Here is a 25,539-nt window from a genome sequence, read left to right as displayed (position 1 = left end):
AAGAAAGTATTTTAAAAATTGTTGAGGAGTTATTACATAATATTACACATTTTGATACATTTTTAAAGTGTTAAGTGAGTGTCGTTTCAAAACTCAAAATGCCATTTTCTGTGAGAAAGGTTCTTTCAATTTTTTTATTCTCAGGGATAACTTAACTTACATTTTACAACATAACTGAGTTTCTCTTATTTTGAGTGAGTTATTATAGTGAGAATCAGTTTTTGAAATATACACATAAAGTAGTATAAGAAGGTATTTTAAAAATTGTTGAGGAGTTATTACATAATATTACACATTTTGATACATTTTTACTGTGTTAAGTGAGTGTCGTTTCGAAACTCAAACTGCCATTTTCTGTGAGGAAGGTTCTTTCAATTTTTTTATTCCTAGGGAGAACTTTGTTTACATTTTACAAAATAACTGAGTTTCTCTTATTTTGAGTGAGTTATTATAGTGAGAATCACTTTTTGAAATATACACATAAAATAGTATAAGAAGGTACTTTAAAAATTGTTGAGAAGTTATTACATAATATCACACATTTTGATACATTTTTACAGTGTTAAGTGAGTGTCCTTTCGAAACTCAAAATGCCATTTTCTGTGAGAAAGGTTCTTTCAATTTTTTTATTCCTAGGGAGAACTTTGCTTACATTTTACAACATAATTGAGTTAGTTCAAATGATTTAAGCATTTACGTTTTGAAACAATTATGCTCTCTACTCATATAAAAAAGAATTTGGTCTATTTTTCTATAATTACGTGTTTATTTAGTTGCATTATGCTCACAACAGTTTCAAAATTACAAATATTTAATACAGTAGTGTCAACCCCGTTTATTTGTTATTAACCTGTTATTATTTCATTGATAACGAATATCATTAACAAAGACAAGACTACTCGTGATGTCTCCTTTTAACTTTATGAACGAAGCAAATCATGAGCAGGAAGTATTTCTTTGTGTATTTTTTAATAATTACTAAAAAGTCTTAACAATTGAAGTTCAAATTTATAAATTGAAGAATGGAAGTAATATGTACCAGGAAATGTTTTCTCATTATGTAGTTCATACCAACGTTGGTTACGAATTTTAGGACATTAGAATAGTATTAACAAGCAACACTGAATTAAATAATTTTTTGAACGACAATTATTAAAAAAAAACTGGGGCATTTTAGCTTAGATATTAATAATTTTTGGGCTCTTAAAAACTTAATTATGTATCCTACTCATATTATGCATTCGAAAAATAAATTAATATTTATTAAATGGAAGTTTTTTATTTGTTACCGTAATTTAAATTGGTAATTTCTACAAAAAATATTGTTTTACTTGACAAAATATACAGCAATTAAGTTATGTGCGTGTAAAAATGAAAACTATTTACTAAATGATTTATAAATTAACATCATTTTTAGAGACTTTCAAATAATTTCTTTGAAATGCAACGAAATTCATTTTACATTTTTATTTTTAACATATGTCCTGACACATATCAAATTAAAATATGAAACATATTAAATTACACAAAGTCCCCCCTAGGAATAAAGAAGGACAGGGTACTTCCTTACGGAAAAGAGCACTTTGAGTCTTGAAAGGGCACTCACTTAACACCTTAAAAATTTATCAAAATGTGTAATATCATGTAATAACTGAATTTTGTCTACAATTTTCAAGTTATTATGTTATACTATTTCATGTGTATATTCAAAAAGTAATTCTCCCTCTTTGTCAAAATAAGAGAAAAATCTGCAGTTCATAAAAAAATAATTAAAAGCGTACTAAAATACAATCTCTGTGCATAAAAGTTTTTCGAAAAAAGTAAACTAAAGAAATATGTAATTGACATAATTAAACAACTAGAAAGCTTTTTTCTATAATTTAAACCAAAAATTATGAGAAAATTAATATTCAAATGTGCATTTATAAAAAGGGTGTTTATATATTTAAAAAAAAACAAAGTTTTAAAAAATTTAAAGAAAACAAAATCTTTAAAGTTTTTCTTATAAACCATATCTATTAAATAATTTGTACCCCAAAAGTTTTAATTTTTCATATTTTATAAAAGAGCTGAATTTCAAAATGATGAAAGTAAAAGACACTACATCGATTTTTCAGAAAGTTTTTAGATGTGAATCTTAGTCATTCTTTTTTCGTGGTTAAGTAATGTTCCTTAGCGCATTAGTATTCAAAAATTCAATAACTGAATTATAAACAACTAAAAATAATAGTGTATAAAATATACAGGTTATAAAACTTTAAGACAAATATGGTGCAAATATTTTACTTTCTTATAAAGAAATATTAAACAATGCTTTGTTCACAAATGTAAAAAAATGTATTCGTAAGAAAAATTGTATCCGATTTTCAATTGATTTTATTAAATGCTTGACAGTATGAACCTTACTAATTTTTAATATATTTGATTGAGAATTTGACAACATTCATATTGAGGTCGTTTTAGTGGCTCGCAGGATTTATTTTCATAACGCGTTGATTCTTCTTATAATTAAATTAAAATTTTAAGGCAAGGAGTTGCATTCTTTTTCCTTAATGCATCTATTATCTTCGCTTTGTAAAATATTTTAATTCCACTAAAATAATTCAATAAAAAAAATAATTTTTTAGTTAAAATTATTAATTATTTTATTTCAGAGAATGTTAACTGTCATATCAAAACGAATAACAAAAAAAAATTTATTTTTAAAATCCAAAAGTACATGTTACGCTTGTAGAAGATGAAAACAAAAGCTATTTCTTATAAAATGAAGAAAAAGCAAAATGTCGACATTGATAAATTCTAAAAGGACACAGCTTAATGACCTTGGTTATGGAGAAAAAAAACATTGTAAAAGTATGATCAGCTATGGATTGAAATTATTTGCTGTTGTAAATGAATTGAGATTTCACTTTCAAATTTCACATCTGTGCCTTAAAATATTCCAATTTGTAATATTATTGTAGGCATTCAAGATCAACGGTATTATTATTTTCCAAAATTACTTATTGTTTTGGATGCATGCAGATTCCGCCAGACTTCAGTGACCCATATATGCATAAAAGTAGTAACAAAAATCTTCTGCTGAATTTATAAAGAGGAAGTTATTTCCTGTGTTTAAGTTGAAAGCTTTTTTCAATGAAAGTGTTTGCTTTTAAAGCTCAGATTTTTTAACATGCTCGAGCGATTAAGAACTTAACTCTAATTATAAGTGACAGAAAATAATCTTTTTAACAAATACAAAAGTCCAGCGTATTTTCTAACTAAAGGTTGATGCGATAATCGAGTTTAAAATAAAATCAAAATTATTTAATTAATTTTCATGTTTGAAAAACTGAAAAGTATTTCTAGTCATCTCTTAAGCCTTCTTTAGCGCTTTGAAATTAAACGTGATTATTAAATTTTAAAAATAATGCCATATTATCAAATACATTTCAAAGTTATTTGTTTTGATAAAATAATTAAATGGTGATTATTAATGTGGTAACTATTAACTGAATATGAATATTAATAAAATGGGATCAATTTATAAAGAATATGCATTACTTTTTTCTAAAAAACACAGGAATAGCTTTTATTACTCGGATTAAGTATGTAGGAGATGTTTCTAATTTAATATACACAACACAGAAAGAGTTCATTTAATTTCCCCCAGTTAAACCCTCTTACAAGTTTTGTTGACTCTCATCTAAATTTTTCAATATAAAATGTTTAGGTCGCGATGCTTCATTAAAAATTTTCTCAGTTATATTAAGAGCTTAAGATTTTGATTGTAGTTATAATATAAAATCTTTTGAAGTATAGAAAACTCAATCAAAAATTATAATGATAGACGAGTTTAAGAAATATTTTTTTAAAAACAAAATATAGTAATTAAATTACTATTACAGTTTTGAAAGGAAATTTTTTTTTTTTTTAACTCGAACAACAAAACTTATTCATTCATTATCGTTTAATAAACACGAACAACGTGACCTCAAGAAGAATAATGAAGGTTTTAGATGAGAATGCTTTGTAAATATCGGGACTAAATTTTTATTTTCCTAGCCGTATAGCCTGTAGTTATGCTGGTTTTGTTTTGATTTTAAAAATTGATGCAGAACTCAATTTTAATTCAAATTTGAGTAGTACGAAAAACCATGAAAATATTTCAGCAAATATACATATTTTTAAAAATTGTGCAACAAAATTTTTGAAAACTGTTAGAAATAATGACATGAGAATAGTGTAATAATAAAATATCGCGAATAAAAAGGCTTAATTGATAACAATGGGGATCTTTTTTTTTTCTGTTGCATGAAATTTTTTTAAGATATATTATTTTTACCGCTGATTTTAAATCTGCAATCACTTTCTCTAAATAAGCTGCCGTTTTTTTAATGATATTTTTAGTCTATTTTTTGTCGAAATGTAAATTTACAAAAACGTTATATATAACTAGCATAAATGTTGCATAATTTTGCGGTAGCATAAATGTTTCGAAAAACTTAGGTTACATCATCAGGATTAAAATTACATAGGAACCCGTGCCCGGAAGTGTCGTCATACGCCGCTTGAGACACTTCCCTATCATGAACTTCTTTTTCGTATGCTTCTGAACAGGTCACAATGGGAAAACATCCCTATTTATTATAACGTTTCTAATCTATCTCCATTATAACGTTTTTAAACTTTAACATTTTGACAAAAAATCGACTGAAAATGTCATTAAAAAAATTTTTAGCTTTAGGACGTAAACTAATTTCAAATTTGAAATACCCACACCCGAAGTAGACCATATATTGTATAAATGCAACAAAACATTCATAATTTACCGAAAATAAGTATCAAAAACCATAATACGGAACAGATTTGTTTTAAATTTCATAAGGTGTTAAAATAATTAATGCTTGCGTTAAAATTGAACCATATTATCATGTAATCAAGTGTAAAAATTATGATTGCATTGATTTATTTAGCGTCTTTGCTTGAAGAGCTTTTCGGTACTTCATTTGTCAAACATTCACGTACAGTAGAAAGACAATTAACGTAAATAGTGAACAACTTTCGATCTAGAAATCAGATTTTGACCAAGCACGATGATCTTAAACATACTAAATAAAAGCTTGCAGCAAATTTAAGCGAAATTACGATTCATCTCCTTTCCAATTTTTAATCGTGTGATAAAAATCATAAATGAATAAAATGTTCTCATAAAAAGAAAGAGTCTTTAGACTAATAATGTACAATTTTATAAATAAATTTGTAAAGAATAAACTAATAAAGAATTTTCAGACTCTAAATATAAATACTAAAAATCAAACTATTACAACTAGTTTTAAGTTTTTTTTTTTATGCAGATTTATCAAAAAAAAAATGTTTGACCTGGCCACCTAAAACTACACACGAGTTTCAATTAAAACAATCGTGCTCTAAAAAGCTATCAGACTCTAAAAGTTAAGAATAAAATATTATGTTTTTTATTTCCAGTGAAGTAAAAAATAAGGAATAATTGTTAGACCGTGAATAATGTGTGAGAACAGGCATTCAATAATTCCATTTTCAATTATAATCTTGTAAGTTCATAAAAATTCCTCTGAGATTAAGTTTTTAAACTTGAAACTTTTAAAATTGGGAATATTTTCATTTTGCTATTTTGAATGACTTAACAATTTTATACATAATACATGAAAATTATTTTTATTTTGTACTTTTAAGTGGTTTTTTTTTTGTACTTTTGTACTTTTAAAGGGCTTCACTGGTTGAAATATTCATTTTTTCGGAAATCGTATATCAATATATTTTTTTTTTTATTAATCCTGTTTATACTTTTGAAACGTTGTTTGTTAATATTCATTTATTGTAAATATGAAAAATAGCATTCTATTTAGATTTTTTTGGCAAAATTATGTTCGTCTTTTAAAGCCAAGCAAAGCAGACGTAAATTATTTTATATTACCTTTTCTAACTTTTAAACATTACCTTAGTATAATAATAACAACGCAATTTGCCTGAACTTTTAAATATCAAAAGATTTGGAATTTAGAAATCCCTTCAAAGTTTTGTCATTAACAAAAGCTTAATCTAACTAATTTAGAAGTAATTGTAATTCTATCAGCTTAACACTACACTTAAGAATAACAGTGGAACATTTAATTTATTTTAATTTTAAATATTTTTTAGTTTAAATCATTATTTAATGAGACAATTTTTTTATTAATTTTGTAATTTATTTATAAGTTATGAATTTATTGCATTTGAAAAAAAAATATTTTTAGCCTTAGTAGTTTCAAAACCATTTTGCACTTTCCTTTTTTTTAAATTTTATTTTTAAATTTTTTTTATTTTTATTGATTTTAAAGGATTGGGAGAAAAAAATCAAACTGTTGATGGTGTATTCACAGAATTGCGTTGAAAACTTTCAAAACTGTTATTTGCAGTCTCTTTTGAGCAATTAAAAATTTTAATGAATGATTGTTTTATTAGATTTATTTATAAACAAATATAAAAACAATGAAATTAATGAGAGGTAAAAATTTAATACACGTTAATACTATATTATTAAAAGTTAATGCTTTGTTTTTATTTTGTTAAATATCATGATTACATTATTATTTTCAGCACAGTCTAATTTTTTTTACTTATGAAATTAAAATACTATGTTATTTCTAGTTTCAAATTCTTATTTTTATTAAAATATTCTATTAAAATATTGTACCAATTGTTATTCATATTAAAAGAATTCAAATAAATGATTAGTCACATTAAAAAATATTCAACTAAATAGCTAAACATTTTTTTGTATAAATTACATCATGTAACTTAATTAGAGTTCAGAATATGAAACTCTCAAACTTATAAAAAAAAAATTCTAATTAGATCGTATAAAAATCTTATAAGAAAGTGAATTTTATTAAAGAAATCATTTATAAGGTTACTTAGGAAAGTTAAAAAACAATGAGTTGTTCATTGTTATCGTAGTTTTCTAAATTTTTAACATTTGATTTGAAAATGTTGTTACAAAAAACAAAATTATATATTATTACGTCATGAAAAATATTATTATGTGTAATAACGTAACGATAAATATTGCATAACAAATCATTTTAATTTTTTTACTACAAAGTTGATTTTCTTTCACAAAGTAGACTTTAACTGAAATTTTTTAAATCGTTCTAAAAGCTATTACAACAACAAATACAAAGATCCGCGTGGGTAAATTTACGAATAGAAACATATTTAATCAAATAAAAACCATATTCAAATGAGTAAATCTACTTACAGATGATTAAAAAAGCAACACTATATTACATAACGCATAAACATATAATTTCAACTTGGTTGCATTTTGTCACACGGCTATGTAGATATTATAGTTCAATGGCGAAGCAATTTCTTAGCAAGTTTAGAATCGCATACAACATTCTGACAATAACATTTTCAGGGGTCCCATGGAGCAGGGAGAACAGGAAAAACCTGGAATGGTCGGGGAATTTTATTTTAACGCTAAAAAGCAAGGAATGGTCAGTAAAATTTGCACTTTTTAACAAAAGAAAACTAAAAAATTCCTATATCATACCTGGAAGATAGCCATGTATGATATAGGAATCTAGTCTTGGAATTGTCAGTAACGGTACTCTGTTATTGAGATTCGAGTTAAATAATTATTTTATAAAATTCCACTTTTAGCGAAACTTTTCCATGATTCCATTCTCATTCCATTGCAATTTTTTGCCCACAAAATCTAATATTTGACAGTACAAACAAAAAATATCAAAGTTTCCTTATAAAAAATTGCAGGGTATAGATAAAATACGGTATGGATTTCATTATATAGTTTATCTGCTGGAAAAGTCAGGGAATTTTTCTTCTGACATTGAGTGGGAAACCTACATTTTATACTAAGAGAACAATGTTAATGTTGTTCTAAAAATTCTTTGACTGCCAGAAAAAGTGTCACCCAAAATATACCTTATTTTTTACTAATAGTTAATAATTTTTATTTTATAAGCATCGTTACTTGAACTTCGTAAATACTCAACACCATTTATGTTACTAAACTGGGGTTCTATTCTCCATGGTGGTTTAAAGCCCACCCAGCTTCAGATCTATGGGTACCTGCAATGCTGGCCACATAACCATCAGCAGACCGTTGATTGCATAATTTTTGAGCTCTTACTTACCCGATTCCTTCTGTTCCACAATTGGTTGTTGCCGGAATGCTTAACTTAATGTTACTTAAAAAGCTTTTTAAGTTGCACTTACACATTTCGCAAAAATGATTTGATTTCCAAATTTTTTTATAACTTCCGTTATAAACAATCAATTGGAATTTTAAAAGATTAGAAAGTCAATAAAAGTTCTTTATGTGGATTGAATGATAAATTTCAGAGCATCGATAACAGAGTTACGTCAGTCAATTCAAAAATCACTGTTCCATAAAAAAAAGGAAGGATGATTTTATCAAACAAACGTTGCATGAAATTAATGGACGTTTGATAAGACAATTATCAATAAGTCTTAAAATCTCTAAATTGCTGAGGGACGTGAAGAGATTTGATAATTTTTTCTGTAAACTGAAAAAGTATAAAACGCAAAAATAGAACCATCTTGAAAAATTTTCGTTCTAATGGTCTGATTTTCACCTACTAAGACTCAATCTTAACGGTTCAGGGGGAGTTCTTAAATGTGCTAATAAAGCAAGATCCCAAGACGTCAAGATGAGCTGATTTCGATGAGGTAAAAATAATTTTAGTATTGTTGAAATTGAATTTATGACCAAGAACCCAATTTGCAGCAATTGATGATTTCCCATATTCTTGAAAACGGATTATTCTGTTCTTCGAATCTAAATTTTAAAGTGCGTTTAGTTTTTCTGATGTAACCAAGGGTTGCTCTGACAAGGAATGTGTTAAATGCTCCCGTGACTATCAAAACTTACAGAATCTTTAAGAGGCTAAGAGATCCCTAAAAAGACTCAGTCACATCAACTCATCCTGATATCCTGGAATCTTGTTTTATTCATATGAATGTTGATTCCCTTGTTAACGACATTAGTTCCAAATACCTCTTCATAGCTCGTGGAATTGTATTTTACTTTGATTTAGTCTTCTTGACCAATGTGGTTTCGTGTTCTGTTTTTTTATCTCTTTCTCTCTCAGCTACTATGGTTTTTTTTTTAAGTTTTATCACTTTTCACTTTTGTTCCTTTTCATTCACATCTGGCATGTCTTGAAAATGGGCACCCGTTTTTCAGCGCTTGAAACATGTCGACTTATATTTCCGATTTGAATAGTTTTGAAGCGAATGAAGTTTTTATCAAATAATATCTCATCGCTATAGTTTCTTGGGACTACTTATTTAACACTATACGTATTTGTTTTTAATATTTATCATAGACAATTTTCATATACAACTTTAAAATCTAACATTCAATCAATTGCCTAAAAAATATTGCTCTATCATAGCTAGAATAAAATGTTGAAAACCCATAGTGTATTTAGAGAGAAACATTTTGGTAATGGTATAAAGGAAGGTAGTGCTTTCTAAAATGTTTTACAATTTTCAATATGCAAGTAAATTTTGCAAATTAGAGTTATAAAGGATTGTTAAAATTTAATATTGTTTAAAACTGTGCAAGACAAATAATTTTAAGATTTAAACCAATAATTACTATAGTTAAATTAAGCATCATTAGTTTCCAAATTCGTATTTCTATCGTAAATGTATGTTTGAGAAAAGCAATTTGTAAGACCTTGCATCGCTGGAATTTCCATTTTAAAATTACGGAGAGATAATTGGCAACAGTCTGTCCCTCCGGTTAAGTTTACAGTTAGGATGAATTCTTTACCTTTATGGTTTTCAAACCGTTTACAACTGGTATGATGTTAAAACCGTGCCTGAAGAGTTTCACGTTTTTCTAACCATTTACAACTTGCATGATTCCAAATTTGTAAAGATTAAATTGTGGTTGAGTCGTGTTTAATGACAAAGTATTGAACTTGAGAAAAATAATGGAATAGAATGAAAAAATTAGAATGTGGAAAAATGTAATGTAATGAACCATGAAATGTGGTTTAATTAGTTTCTCTGGTGGTGCCATTTATCTTGAGGGTTGAGAAATGTTAGACTTTTTTGTGTTAAGCAGATCTCTTGCGCTGCCATCTATGTGCGAATGAGAGTTTCGTATTCCAATAGTCAAGCGTTCTTAAATGGGAAGTGTAGGACATTGGAATAGGACGGTTAAAATATTGCGGTATCAACACTGGAATTCGAACCCTTGTCCAGCCTGTTGCGAGAATGACATATTAGCCCTCTCTGCTATTGTATGAACCAAGCTGCAAGGAACCATGTGTCTTCAAAAGGTGGGAATGGTCGGCGCGGACAAAATTCTGGTTGTTTAACCATATTTAGTGAAAATAGACAGTAAACGATTTTTCAAGTAAGGTAACAGTTTGGATAGATTTTTTATGGTTATTAGACTAATTTTGTTTGACATGGTAAGCTAATATTTAAAAAGTTTTTTTTGAAAATTTTTTCCGAGAAAAATCAAACAGTGTGCTATTGCTAAATAAATTTATAATACTATCGTGCCAATAACTCGAAAAAGATTATTTACATTAATAATATTGAAAATTAACAAAATCTTTAAAAATTTATCTTAATATTCTTAATTTGAATAAGTTGATAGGGAATAGACGTTAAAGATTTTTAAATTAGAGTACCTCAGTAAATTTATTTTTGGCGAAAATTGTAAATGTAATTCTTCTAAAAAATAATGGAGAAATAGAGAAAAATAATAATGTTAAAGAGCGGGTATTATACTATAAGTCTTTGATAGAGTTTTATAATACAATTATTTAAGTATATTAATAATCTAAATTATTTTAATATTTTTGATTTAACCATCATTCTCTTGATATAATTTTACTTAAAACATAAATAAGTGCATTGCATAATAATAATAATTAATTGCATAATAATTTTTGACTTAAAATATAAATAATTGCATTTTAAAATGAAACTCAAAAACTATACATTTTTAAGTGCTATTTTTTGAACAAGATATTTTGCTGGTAATATTTCATTGAAATTGTGCTAAATTTGTTTAAACGTGTTATTGTTTCAACAAGGTATTTTACTAGTAGCAGTATTAGTTTATAAATAGCATTTACGCACAAGAATTTCGGGTGTGGCTTTTTCATACTAAAGTACTAATTTCTTGTAACAAAATAAATTATTTATCAGTCTTATAATCCTATAATATAATTATTGATGCAACAATAATAAATAATTCATGCTAATCCTAGTAACAAAAGTAATAAAATTAAAAAATAATAATCATTCAATCAAATTGTTTTAGTTATAAATTTAACTATAACCCAGTCACTTTAACTATAATCTTATAATATAATTATCAATCCAACAATAATAAATAATTAATGCTAATCCTATTAACAAAAGTAATAAAATTAAAAAATAATAATAATTCAATCAAATTGTTTTAGTTATAAATTTAACTATAACCCAGTCAATTTAACTATAACTTTATAATATAATTATCAATCCAACAATAATAAATAATTAATGCTAATACTATTAATAAAAGCAATAAAATTAAAAAATAATAATTGTTCAATCAAATTGTTTTAGTTATAAATTTAACTATAACCCAGTCACTTTAACTATAATCTTATAATATAATTATTAATCCAACAATAATAAGTAATTAATGCTAATCCTATTAACAAAAGTAATAAAATTAAAAATAATAATCATTCAATCAAATTGTTTTAGTTATAAATTTAACTATATCCCAGTCAATTTAACTATAATCTTATAACATAATTATTAATCCAACAATAATAAATAATTAATGCTAATCCTATTAATAAAAGTAGTAAAATTAAAAAATAATAATCGTTCAATCAAATTGTTTTAGTTATAAATTTAACTATAACCAAGTCAAAATAGTAACAGATGGTGAGGCCATGACCTGAATACACTTTAAAGTGGGTACTAAGGGAAGGAAATTTTTTACTTCCGTCAGTTCCAGTGTCATTTGAAGGGGGAAGAGGAAACAAAAATTTCTTTTAATCCATTGACTTCCACCTATGCGATAACAAGTTATCTCATACTGCACGTAATTGAGCAATCTAAAAAATTCTAATAGAAAATAATTTCCATTTACTTTGCTTGCAGATTTTTAAAAAAATGTTATTCATAAAGAGAAGATTATCGTTTTGAAGAAAAGTTTTGAATTTTTGTAATGAAAGAATTTTGAATTTTGTAGTATTCATTATTCCTTCGAAAAATCCTTTCATTATGCATGTAATATTTAATGTTTGCGTTTGCAGAAACTTGAACTCTAAAAATTTAGCCCGTAAATATTATAGGTGTAAGTTGATTGATCTATAGCAAGGGTTTCCAACTTACATGTGGCCGGGGGCCGCAATTAAAAACACCAGTCAAATGGCAGGCCACAACCTTATCAAATTCTTATATAGGACTCTTTATGTTTGAAGGAACATTAAATATTACTGCTAGATTTTTATCAAAGTGTGTTTAATATTAGGAAACAAAATAACAGAAGCTTTACAAATAATGTTTGTTACGCATCATTTTGAATCTTATCTTAATCAGAAACTTATTGACAAGATTTTTTTCTTCTTTTAAATTTAATTCTGTGATTTTTTCTACTTATTAGGAATTATAGCAAGAACAAAAAAATTTCGTACATCTGAAATTATTTTTTTTCTTCTCCGCTCATGAGATGTTCAATTCAAGGAATTTAAATAAAACATATTATTCATTTCCTCTTTTATGCGTTTTAAAATTTACAAATGTAAATAATTTCGTCCAAAATGAGTGGTTTCAAAAAGTTAAATGGGAGAATTTCTTCGAGAAAATTTCTGATACGCACGTGCTAAATTATATTCACAAAATGCAAAAAAATGAAATAAAAAAGAACAACATACACGATTATTTTTGTATTTGAATAAATATTTTCTTGGATGCAAATTCTGAGAAATAAATCTTTTTGCACCGTTGGTATGCTAAATTTCACAGAAACGAAGAAATTAGGTTGCTATGAACAAATGGAAAGAATTTTAAACCAATTATATAGATTTTTTATGAAAATTGTCCGCAAAAAACGACAAAAATATATTTTAGTTCGCGGACCACAAAAAAGGCTTTGCGGGCCGCCAGTTGGAAACCATTGATCTATAGCACTGAATTTAAAAATTATCAGCGAACAACGTTGCTAAGGTGTGTCATCAACATATTTTAAGCATAATGTTATTTAAAAGAAAGCCTATATTTTAGTTGCTTGATAAGTGATGATATTCGAATCAAAAATCGCTATTATTAAATGTGGCAACAATGCGTTTATACGTTTCAGGAGTTTGTTTGGATTTGAATTATATGATTATTGATAACATATTGTTTATCTTTTAAAGTATTATGCTTGTTAAAAATACTTTTCAACCAAAAACTAAAGCAAGATAATTCCAAATTCTACAATTTCCTAAAATTCCAATAAACTGTTTGAGTTTTTTTTTTATACTGGAATAAAGTTTGAACCGGAATAAAGTTTGCAATCCTAACTGCAAAAAAATTTTTTTTTTGAAAATCAAAAATATCATAATGTCTTATATTTATGCAAAGTTTATATAAATGTAAAATTACGTGCATCCATTGTAATATTCTATTAATTAGTAGTGCAACTATATTCATCAGTTAATAGTTTTACAGCTTAGATACAAAGAGATCATTTCTGCATAGAAAATGTCTATTCAGTCAAAAATTAAAAAAAAATTCTAATACGTATTATTTGTTTAATGCAACTGAAATGACTAATTTCTAAATAAAGAAAAAAAGAACTTTCCTATTTTACTTGAAACGCTCTGATTTTATTTGAGAATTGCTCCAATTTTATTTACGAAAAACTGACTCCGTAAACAGCTTTCTCTTATGTTTTGTTGATGCGTAATTCCCTTTTAAAAGTAAATGAATTAAATTTCCAAAAAATTTTCTAATTGTTTTTTCTGAACACCACGTCTAGTTAATTTAATCATGAAACAAAGATAGCAATAAAAAGCTATGCGTGGTCGTATTATGCTTAATAAAAAAATCGCCAGATAAGAAGTAATATTTAAAAATAGTTAATACAATTTATTCATAGTAATGAGTTCATATAATTATAGTTCATGTTGTGTTGTATCAGTACAATAATTTCGGAATTCCTTATTTATCAATAAGTACCTCAACTATCATTACTAAGGCAGAGAATAAATTTATTTGCACTTAATGATTTATTATTTATCACTATGATTTTGCGAATTATTAATAATCTAGTATTAATCGAAGTGCTATTGCTATCTCATTTACTTTATCTGGGTGTGTGCTCATAGCATTAGTTTCTGCGCTATTTGTTCCACCACAAAGAAAATCTTCCTCTCTTCGAAATTGGATCCAAATCAAAATATTTTAATTCTGAAGAATTAGGAAAAGTAACGATTCAAATTTACAATGAAGACTGAAAACAGTAACTTGTAAGCAAAGAAGACGAAAAACAATAATTTTGAGTTTTAAAGTATAAAAATCTTACATAGAATTAAACTTTAAATATAAAATAAGTAGTTCATACATATATATATATAACATGTAGTTCATACTTAGTTTCCTGAAATTATGTTTTTGCGTTCATAGCGTTAGCAATAAAAAGAAAATAGCTGTAAAGATACTTTTCTCGAATTCTAACGGGAAGCACTTCCGTTATTTTTCAGTTGCACAGAAGAGTGCTTAAGATCTTCACATTCGTCAAAAATTAAAAAAAAATTAGTTTTGAGAAACCTTCTTTCACAGAGCACGATTTTTTCACAAATTTGAAATATATGATTCGATGAATGAGAAATATTTTTTTTTTTTTTTACTTTTGACTGTTTAATAATTAAGAGCGATATCACATTATCGAGCTGATCCGTGTTAAGATTAATCCACTCATCAAGCAATGCTCTCTAAAGTTCCGGCAAAGGAAATTTCTCACGTATCGAATGGCCAGCATTTTCATCTGATTTGAATCCGATAGTGCGTGTGGGGGACATGCTTGATCGACGAGTGGCGCAGAATCAGTTCGATAATTTGTTACAGCATGCCTGGGCATTGTTCGGATTGTAACGAATCAAATTATATTGAAAAAACAGTTTTTTTTTATTTATGAAAACACATTTATTTGACAAAACAACTGCACATCAACTAAGCAAAAAAAAATTGAAATACCAGTATTGGGTTGGTACCTTAAATACAATACAAAAACTATTCTTAACAAAAATTAAATCTCCAAAATTAATCAACAAATTCCAAAAATTTTCAAGTTCCCTTATTTTTCTTGATCTCGTAGTTGATTTCGTTATATGTTTTTTTTTTCAATTCCTGCTTGTGTTAGCTAGATATTTTTTTTAGATACTTTTAAGACTATAGGACAGTATTTCATCGCATAAAACGCCTACAATGTATTAACCCTCATTCTAACCATGTAATATTAAATTTTTGTAAAGGACAAATTTTTTTATAATTGCGCCAGGGGGCAAATATCGTAGTTTTTTTAGTGGTACCATACGTTTTTGAATCCTTATCTTTTATTCAATAAATGGGCTTTATAAATAAGTCATGTTGGTTCTGAACCTTTATTTGCAGGAGTTGGCATTATTCTTAATTTCTGGACATGAGGTGTATATTGGATACACAGTAGAGTTCTCCCTAGGAATAAAAAAGGGCGTGGTGCTTCCTTACAGAAATATGCATTTTGAGTTTTGAGCGGGCACTCACTTAACACCGTAAAAATTTATCAAAATGTGTAACGTCATATATAATAAGTGAATTTGGCCTTCAACAATTTTTAAGTTACCGTCCTATACTATTTTATTTGTATAGTTCAAAAAATAATTTTCACTCATTATCTAAATAAGAGAAAAATTTGTAGTTTATAAATAATAATTAAAGGTATGCTATGAGACTATCTTAGTGCATGCGTTTTTTTTTTCAAAAAAAAGCTTTTTGACAAACAGCTTAAAAATTTTTTTTCTATAATTTATACTGATAATTATTAAAAAAATGAACATTAAAAGGTGCATTTGTTATTTAAAAAAAGTATTTATTTAAAAAAAAATTTTGAATTTAAAATCATTTAAAAAATTTATTAATATACCCCTTTGAAAAACGAGAAGCTAATAAAAATTCAACCAATTGATAATAATAACAAAATAAATATTTGTAATAATAATCCGAATTGAACCTTTAAACACAGATGATTTTTGTGTGCGATTATTATAAACAGCTAATTAATTTTTAAAAAAGAAATGGAATATGAGTGAAAAGGCAGTGTTTTTAAAGGATAGCGGCTTATTTTTACAAAAAGGGCAAGAGGGCGCATTGGTGGCCGTCCTTCTAAAAACGCTTAGGGAGAACACCGTATTCACGGCAAACGAAATGACAAATTAAATTTTTTTATTTTTAATTATTAAAACAAGCTGCATTAGTTGTTTCAAAAATATCAGTCGTAAAATGCCTTGCTGGGGCAATAATTTTGCTCAGAACTTAATTTCAGGGCTCATCTTATTTCTCTGCCTTTGAAGAATAATAACATCCCTTGCCAGATCTACTAAAATAATTTAGTAGTTTATCCTTATTCATTTTTGAATAATTCTTGGATACCAGAATAACATGCATCACACTAACTCATATTTCTATCTTCATCCTATCAATACAATAATTATTATAACTTGATGGGTAATCTGTCGTGAAAGCTAAAAAAGTTGCTCACTTCTGTTTCGACACACATGTAAAGCAACTCAGATATTACAGCGCCACATGCATAATACATATATTTCGGATATAACAAACAAAGTATATTGGTTAATATTATATTAAAAATAAAGTTTTAATTTTACTTGATTCCTAAATTTATTTTAAAAGTATTTATTGTAAAATGAAACATGAGAAAATTTTAGTTAGAATCTCTCTAATATTCATTTCTAATGTCATCATAAAATGTTTTAAAGGGAGCAGGAGTGACAGGAACAGATGAGACAAGATGATGAAAAATAATATTTTACCTAAATTAATTTAGTTTTAATAACCTCTTCATTTTTTTAAACTCACTTTTCGGAAGAATCATAAATGATAAAATTAAAACTAAACTAGGAAAGTGAAATTAAATGTAACATTGAGTATAGTCAAAGGCATGTAATGAAAATAGCCACAATTTTAAGAGGCAACTTTAATAATATTTATACTTAGGGACAATTGCGACAAGTAAACTAAGAGAAAGCATTTTTCTGATGTATTGTGAAAATATAAAAAAAGTAAGGGAATATACTTTATATTTCTTGTAACTTTAATACATTAACATCATAAATATCCACAATGTAAATTTATTGTGCTTTATACTTAGATTGAAAATTTATTTTGAATATTTGATTTTAATGTTAACGGGAGATAAAAGTGACATTTCATTTACACATTCATGTCATGCTGTTAATCATAAAATACTTATGATATAATAAATTTACAGCTTTCAAAATGCTTTAATAATTTGCAAAAGAATAAATCGCAATAAAGGAAATAAAATGTATAAAGGCAAGAGACGCAATTACAACACTTTATGGCCCATATGTATACACAAATATTTAGATATACACAAACAAATTTATTTAATTTCCAAACATAATTAACAAGCATTATGTTTACTTTTTATAGTTAGGATACTAATTTTCTGTAAGAAAAGAAATTAACCTATGCTCGAAAATATTCTTAAAAACCAGTGAGGCATTAAAAAATTACGTAAAAGAAAAGATTACAAACTTGAACAAGAGGGCAACAAACACCAAGAACAAGAATGTTCTGCATGCAAACAGATCTTCTCAACCTATTCAGATCGAGCATGAGTTGCGGGCATCGCCCGATTGCACTGCACACTCCTGTTTGCCTGTCCGGCGTTACACATGGCCTGGCTTGAAACAACACTGTAAGGAATTGTACATTAAAAACATTAGATGTCATTATAAAATTGAACATAATGCAAGGCTTTAAAAATAATGGAGGGCTCGTAACTTTATTGGCATAAAAACTATATTTTTTTCAATTATCATTTTTCAAATAAGTAGAATTTACAGGTCTAAATATTGAATTTTTAAATCATCTTACACAAGCTTACACACATCTTTAATCATTATCCCAAATGAATGTCTGAATTCCATATTATTATATTTTCGAATTATTTCGCACATATTACTATTACGTACCTTTCACGAAATTAAATAAAAAGCAGGTTACAAATGGCCACCAAGATCTGCGAATCTTACGTCAGATAATTTCTTTTAATTAATAATAATTTCCTTTTTTCATGTATTTTTCTTTTAATTAATAATATCATCAAATGTATTCTTTACGAACCATCGATTCCGAAAACACTGCAAGAATTTAAAGAACGCAGGTTAGTGCTGCATAAATAATCATTCATTTGCTGTGTGAAACTACACATTGTATGATTTATCTTAATTGCTGATTAAATTAACTGAATCAATGAACTTATAAGTGAAAAAGAGTCAAACGTTGAATATTTGTAACTAAACAAAACGCTATATTTTTCTTTCATTCTGTTTATAATTTATTGAAACATGACTCAGATTTTAAAATTTTTTTCATGGTTGTTTTTCGGCATTTGGCTGTTAAAATGAGTGAAAAAAACAAATAATTTTCATCTGATTTAGTATTGCAACTAAATTTTAACAATATAACATCATTTTCGTGTGTTATCATATGCATAAACATTTGTGAACATTGCTTTCACAAAACTAACTAAAAAAATTGACAACATTGCTTTTTTACAAACGAATGTTATGATTATTATGAAAAAAGGATGATAAAAACAATTTAACTCCAAATTACATACTATTCTAAATGAAAGAATGAAACTAAATTTGTTTTAAATGGCAATAACAAAGATCTAGACCGGAGCTTTTCAAACTAAGGTCCGTGGAAAAATTTGGCTTCCGCTAACTTAAATTGGACCACGGCTCAATATTTAGTTTGCAAAACAATTCTTTGATCGATAAAATATGTGAACACACTCGAAGTTGTCTTTTTTATAACTACTTCCAACAGATCGAGATATAATGTTGCTAAATCATGAATGTGTGCTCCAACCATTTTAAATAACGGTAAATCTAACCACGTTTATTGTTAAGCGAATATGGATGCTTGTTAGACGTAATTTCAAACTCCATTTTGAAGTCTAACATCCAGATTGATATTTACTTATACACCATTTTTGGTTCTGTCTGGAAAAGTAAAAACTTTAACCACTCATTGAAAAAAGCAAAACTTGTTCTCCCATTAGCACCAACTTACCTTTGAGAAGCCAGGTATCCAATACATGCTGCCACTGCCACCAGCACGAAGTACAGAAGAAAGCGAGATATTGAATTCGGGCATTTTTCTCTATTTATTAAAAATTTAATCCAGCATTTCAATGTTGTGCAAGCTATAACTCTGCATATTAATTCAATTGAATTGATGTTCAAATTATTACTTTTGAATTTTGCTCTTTGCGCTACCCATTCATTTTGGTCTGTTCAATCTGATTTTTGCATCTGATTGTCTGTTCTGATCTGATTGTCTGTTCAATCTGATTGTCTGTTCAATCTGATTTTGATAATTAAAGTTGAGTACGTCAACCCAATTCCAAATAATTACTTTCATAATAATATATCCTTGAAACATTTAATTAGAAATTAACTGACTACTTTATGAAACTTGAGTTAGCTGCATACTAGAAGCATTTAAATATTTAAATGACAGAGATCAGCAATGAATATTATTCCGTAAAAGAGCTACCATTGGCTAAAAAGTTTGGGAAGACTTAATCTAAACAAGCTATATAATTAAGTTAAGACAAGTTTACAGTTAAGTTATATATTTTTAATTATTAGACCAGTTTATAATTAAGTTATATTCGTCTAAAGTTGACGTCAGGTCTGAAGAGGTAAATGTTTGAAACGATCAGAAATCCTAGCGGTTATTTGATTGAATATTACAAAATATAAATTAGATTTATTTTTTATCGTAAGCTTAGGATATTTTAGATATCTGTCCTGGTTGACTCATTTATGTTTGTAATGAAATGTTTTCAAAGCATTAATGTATTTTAGAAATCATTTATAAATATAAATTTAATAAACATAAGCTATAATTGTAAACAGAGTTTTAAATTTCTGAACTAGCACATGAAATAATAACATACACGAATGACCGAAAGTTCAGGACCATGTCTTTCAACTATGTTTATTTTGAAATTATTCTGGGGATTAAAAAACGTATTTTTGTTGGTTTTTTGTGAATTTTTTTTTATGATCCATTTTGGATTTTAGGTTAAATTTTTAATTTGTGTTTTCTTGATATTTTTGTACTGCACAAACTTTTGGTGATATAATATACTTAGACAATACAATATCTTTCAAAAAAAGGTAGAAATAAAAAGGGACCTCTTTATTAGAGAAATACGGTTGACAATTTTTAAAATTTCTATGGCCTTTTCCTCAAAGCTAAAGCAATAAAATTATACGTTTTACGGTTTAGCGTTAGTAATTTAAAACTACACGTTTTTCAATTTTTAGATTTTTTAAATATAATATTATTACAGTTTAAACTGATAAAAACCGATTTGGATGACGCTATAAAATTCTTTTCACGTTAATTGCATAAAAAAAGATACCTATAAAAACTCTAAAATCTGGCAATTGTATACTATTTTACTGCTTATCAAAAACTGTTTATTGCAGAATTTTACAGGCATAATTTTGTCTAAGAAAAAAATAAAATAAATAAAGGATCTAAAATACAGCATGACTCATATATATTATTGGATGGAGGCTTTGCATTTTACATGAATTGGAAAAAAATGCCAGAGTAAATATCCATCATCAGACCTGCGAATTGAATCTTTTCTTTTTTAATCCAATAAAAATTCATGAAGTTTAGATGCAGATTTTATTTTGTTTACTTTTAATTTGAAGGAAATTATCAAATAAAATAGGTGAAAGCACGAAAATTTGAGAACATTGAAATTTCATAAATTATATTATATTTATTTCCTCTGTAATTTCAAGTTTATTTAAGGATGACGTCTCTTTGAATAAGCAGCATTTCCTTTTTCGTAATAAAAAAAAAAAAAAATCTTTAATATTATAAAAAGGTTATACTTAAAAAAAAACCTTTTTTTTTTTAATTATAAACATTATTGAAAGAGTAAAATTCACTTTAAAATATTTGTGATTGTCTTCGTGTCATTGCGATTCATCTTATTTTTAAAAATTATTTGGTGCTGCCATCTATCCTATGCCCTGTAAAAAGAAAAAGCGTTGGTGCTGCCATCTGGAAAAAAGTTTAGAATGTGAGAATACCAGTTGTATACTAGCGAAATTCTTAATAACGCTGAAATGATATAATACGTCATTTATATCATACCTAGGTCAATTATTTTAATCTCTGCCATAATCAGGAAAACAAGTTTTTAATATAATTAAGTTTTACCATAATAACGATAATTTGAATAATTACTATCGTCGAATTTTAAATAAATCGGTCCATTTTCAATCGATTACTTTTAATTTCATAACGTTTAAAAAATAATTAATTTTTAATGGTAAAATAGTGATTTATTTTAACACCTTAATATTGAAAAATTAAAAAATTTGCACTACATTTTACTTTATCGTGCATCTCAGGTTTTTAAGGCGGTGTAACAACTCTATATACAAAAGCAGTTAGACTAAATATGATAATTTGAATTTTTCAATAGAAAACTATATGGAAATTAAAATTTTTTTAATAATATTTTATGTTATACTAATTTCCTTTTAAATAATTGCTTTTATGTTTATTAAAAATACTACCGAACTATTAGAAATTACGTAACAATGTGTACTTTTGTACTTAGATAAATTTCTAAATTTATCATGCAAATATAATAATAATAAAAGAAATCTGTTAAAATTGCATTTTGTTTATTTAAGGTTAAATGATACGATATGAGAAAATTTATAAATTTTCTCTTCACTTCTTAGCCTTAGTTTAGATTCAAAATTATTCTTATTAAAATTTAATTATTTTTTATAGATTAAATTAGTTATTCACTCATTAAAGCAGAAAAAAAGAATCATCTAATGAGTAATAATGAAACATTGCAATACCGTACCGTGCAATAAATTAAAAATTTTGGTAAATTTAACTTCTAGAAAATGATTATGTAAGTAAAATTTTGAAAACTAAATCTTTCAACTTTCACCGATTAGAGTACCAGTATATATTATAATTAGAAAACTGCAAGCAGCTTCAAAATTGAGTCAAACAGATTGGAGTCCGCTGGTACCCTCATGTTAACTGTAACGAGCTACACTTCGTATCTTTTATTTACCATGTCAACTGCATCAAAGTTGCAAAATTTTTACCAACAGGTTCCTCGCTTGTAAAATTTTCTACTGAAACTAATTTTTATCAAGAAAACTCACGTTTTTCTTATAAAAACTAACTATTAGTTTGACATAAGTAACTCGATAAAATTGTCAAGTAATAATTTTCATAATTTTTTTACTGTCAATTTTTTAATTCACAGAATAGACACTTTCAATAATTAATTCTAGAACGAAAAAAAAAAAAGAATTTCTGTCTACTTTTCTTAGATTCTACCAGAAAACAGACCATATCAATAAGTTCATATTGAGTTAGCGAGGACATTTTTGCTCGTTTATTTTCGGTAAATTTTAAATTTTAAGCAATCTTTAATATTTTACCAGTTCGTTGGTAACAATCTGGCTGTGTTCGATGTAGTCCCCTAATTAAGATAAATTATATTTTTAAAGCTAGTTTTTAAAGGAAATCTGGCAAAAACTTATGCCTAAGAAGCAAAGCACGCATACATTTTTCCTGGAACATACACATTTTGGAGGTGTATTGACAATTTATTTTAAATATATTTATTTATTTTTTTTTCAATTTGTTTATATATAATTAACCGTATCTTAAATATTATACTATTTCGGACAAATTATATTTTAAAAATAATATCTTTCGATAAAAATTGCATAATAACATTAAAAGTTATGAATAATTTAAAATAGCATATGAAAATGGAACATATGACATGAATTTATTTATAAGCCAAGCAGTGCTGACAGCAATTTTAATTACAAAATTGCTGCATTCAGACTGAAAAAAATAGTTGTAAAAGAAAGCAAATTACAAATGTTTCAAGAATATATGACAACAATTATTTCAGGAGCCCTAAGTTTTAAGAATTATTGACTTTTAACTGGATATGAATGCATTAGTATTTAGAAAAAAAAATTAACATTCTAGAATGCTCTTTTATAAATTCGGTTAATTAAGTTTCCAAGAATAAAATATGATTTTAAAAATATGTGCTAAGAAATACACAAAATACCTTGTCTCTTTACAATTGAACTTTTCATCCTTTGTTCCATTTCCTCCATTGCACTAACATTCATGCAGATGCATGACAGTAATAATAGGAGGATAACTTCCATCAGTACCTATAAAAAATATATTTTTAACAATGCAATATTTTAATGAAGAAAAAAAAAAGGAAAAAGAAACTTGGATGTTATCTCTTAAGATCGTATTAACTCATGTTTGTTTTACAATAAATAAGCAGCACAGAAAAAAAAAAGCTTTCATTTTAAATCATAACTATTATGATATAGAACATACACAAAATACAATAGAATCCTGTTAAAAGTGTTGTTATAAGTGCTTCAAAAGTTGTAAGCAGTGTTGATAAACTAAACATGAGTACTGCCGTGGAAATCTTCCATGCAGTACTTTTGTTGCAGTACTTTTGCACTCATATAAATTTAACCCTTAGCGGAACAGCAAATTACGGTTGCAAACTTCGACCGTAGATAGTGTATTTTTATTGAAGAGAAGTACACTGCTAAAAATTCAAGACCCTATTTCGGAATAAAGTTACGGTATTTAGGATTCATCATCCGTAAAATCCATTTTTACCATAAAATACAATACCGTAATTTGTAGAGTAAAATTTATTTAATTAGAGTGAGTCAGGGATTTTACGGTAATTATTCCTATTAAAATAACGTAATTTTTATAGTAAAATTTATTTAATTAGAGTGAGTCAGGGATTTTACGGTAATTATATCTATAAAAATTACGGAGCATCAGATTTTTTTGTTAAGTAAAATGTTCCAGCGAAAATGGATTTTACGTTAAAAAGTACCCGCACCCTAAATGCCAGTAGATAGTTAAAAATTTCTTGGCGCAAAATGGTGAATAGCAATTTATTTAATTGCTTTTACTATACTATAAACTTTTTACCGTATTTTATTCCAGAATTTTTTACAGTGTACTTTATCTCTTCATTGCTTTTAAAGAATAGGGGTAGCTAAAAATTAGTGAACGTATTGACGCAAATAGTTTTACATTTCCAGTGTTTTGCAACATTTTCCTATGAAGTGTTGCTAGACTAGGCAGGAGCAAGACAGAAAGCGGGCAGAATTTAAGCAGACAAATAAATATAATTGGTTATATGAATGAAAAAAAAAATGACTAATTTAATATTGGTTCAAAACAAAAGAAAAACTGCCTGTATGTTTGATAAGTCATTTTGTTATTCAAGTAATACTTTAGTTTTATAAAAAATATTCAAATTCCTAATGTCAAATCCCTAATGTTATGTAATGGAAAAATGGAAAATTTTAGGTTGAAAAGATGAATTAAACTTAATTTGATTTCTGAAAAAGTGCCTTGAAAATTTATTTAACATAAGTTCACTGAAATTTTTTTAGATAGTTAATCCATAACTTCGATTTGATATTCCTGGAATGAAATATGCTTTCAGAAATCATTTGTATCCTTGTTCTAAAATAGCTGATGAGTCATGTTAAAATATTAATTTAAATCTATAAAATGCGTCAGCATTCAACTTTACCTAAGCAATGCCCTATTTTTTGGACTAAGACATCAAACATTAAAAAATACTTAACTAAAGATATGTAAAGATAAATATATTCTTGAAAAAAAAAATGTTGTTAAATGAAATAAATAATGCAACAGGATGCAATCAGTTAAATTTTTTAAACAACAAAAAAGTGTCAGCAATTATGGGTGACAATTTGAAATATCGAATACTTTCACTCCTAGTTTGCGGATGTGCCACTTTTCCCAATAAATACTTTTTAGAAGAATACAAACGTTTCCCTATTGAGGGCAAAATCTTTTTTCGGAACTCTTTCCTTTCGCCGAAGTGAAATTATAACACTTTCTTTTAAAAACGTATTAACACATCTGAGGGCGTCATGCTTTATTTATGAAGGTGTCAAATGGAAATGGGTGGATTCGGTCCAAATAAAATATTCAAGTTGCGGTTCTTGAATATTCGAGAATAGTGAGAAAGTATTTGAAAATGATATGCAGTAGGAAAAACATAATATTGCTTTGGTTATTTTTTTTTCAATAATATTAAAT

At 26.6% G+C, this 25,539-nt stretch overlaps 1 protein-coding gene across 1 annotated transcript in view; it reads right to left on the bottom strand.

The window, feature by feature from the left end:
* LOC107447414 (venom protease) overlaps nt 1–25,539 on the bottom strand; it is an 80,876-nt gene that overhangs the window by 36,086 nt on the left and 19,251 nt on the right. The window contains exons 2-3 of the mRNA XM_016062329.3: nt 23,480–23,588; nt 17,842–18,002 (exon numbers count right to left, since the gene is read on the bottom strand). Of these exons, the coding sequence (XP_015917815.2) occupies nt 17,842–18,002; nt 23,480–23,582 (264 nt within the window). The 5' untranslated portion in view covers nt 23,583–23,588. The remainder of the gene's footprint in view (nt 1–17,841; nt 18,003–23,479; nt 23,589–25,539) is intronic.

The sequence above is a fragment of the Parasteatoda tepidariorum genome, chromosome 4, assembly GCF_043381705.1.
Source record: "Parasteatoda tepidariorum isolate YZ-2023 chromosome 4, CAS_Ptep_4.0, whole genome shotgun sequence".
Classification (NCBI taxonomy): Eukaryota; Metazoa; Arthropoda; class Arachnida; order Araneae; family Theridiidae; genus Parasteatoda; species Parasteatoda tepidariorum.
This window is presented reverse-complemented; position numbering and strand designations above follow the sequence as displayed.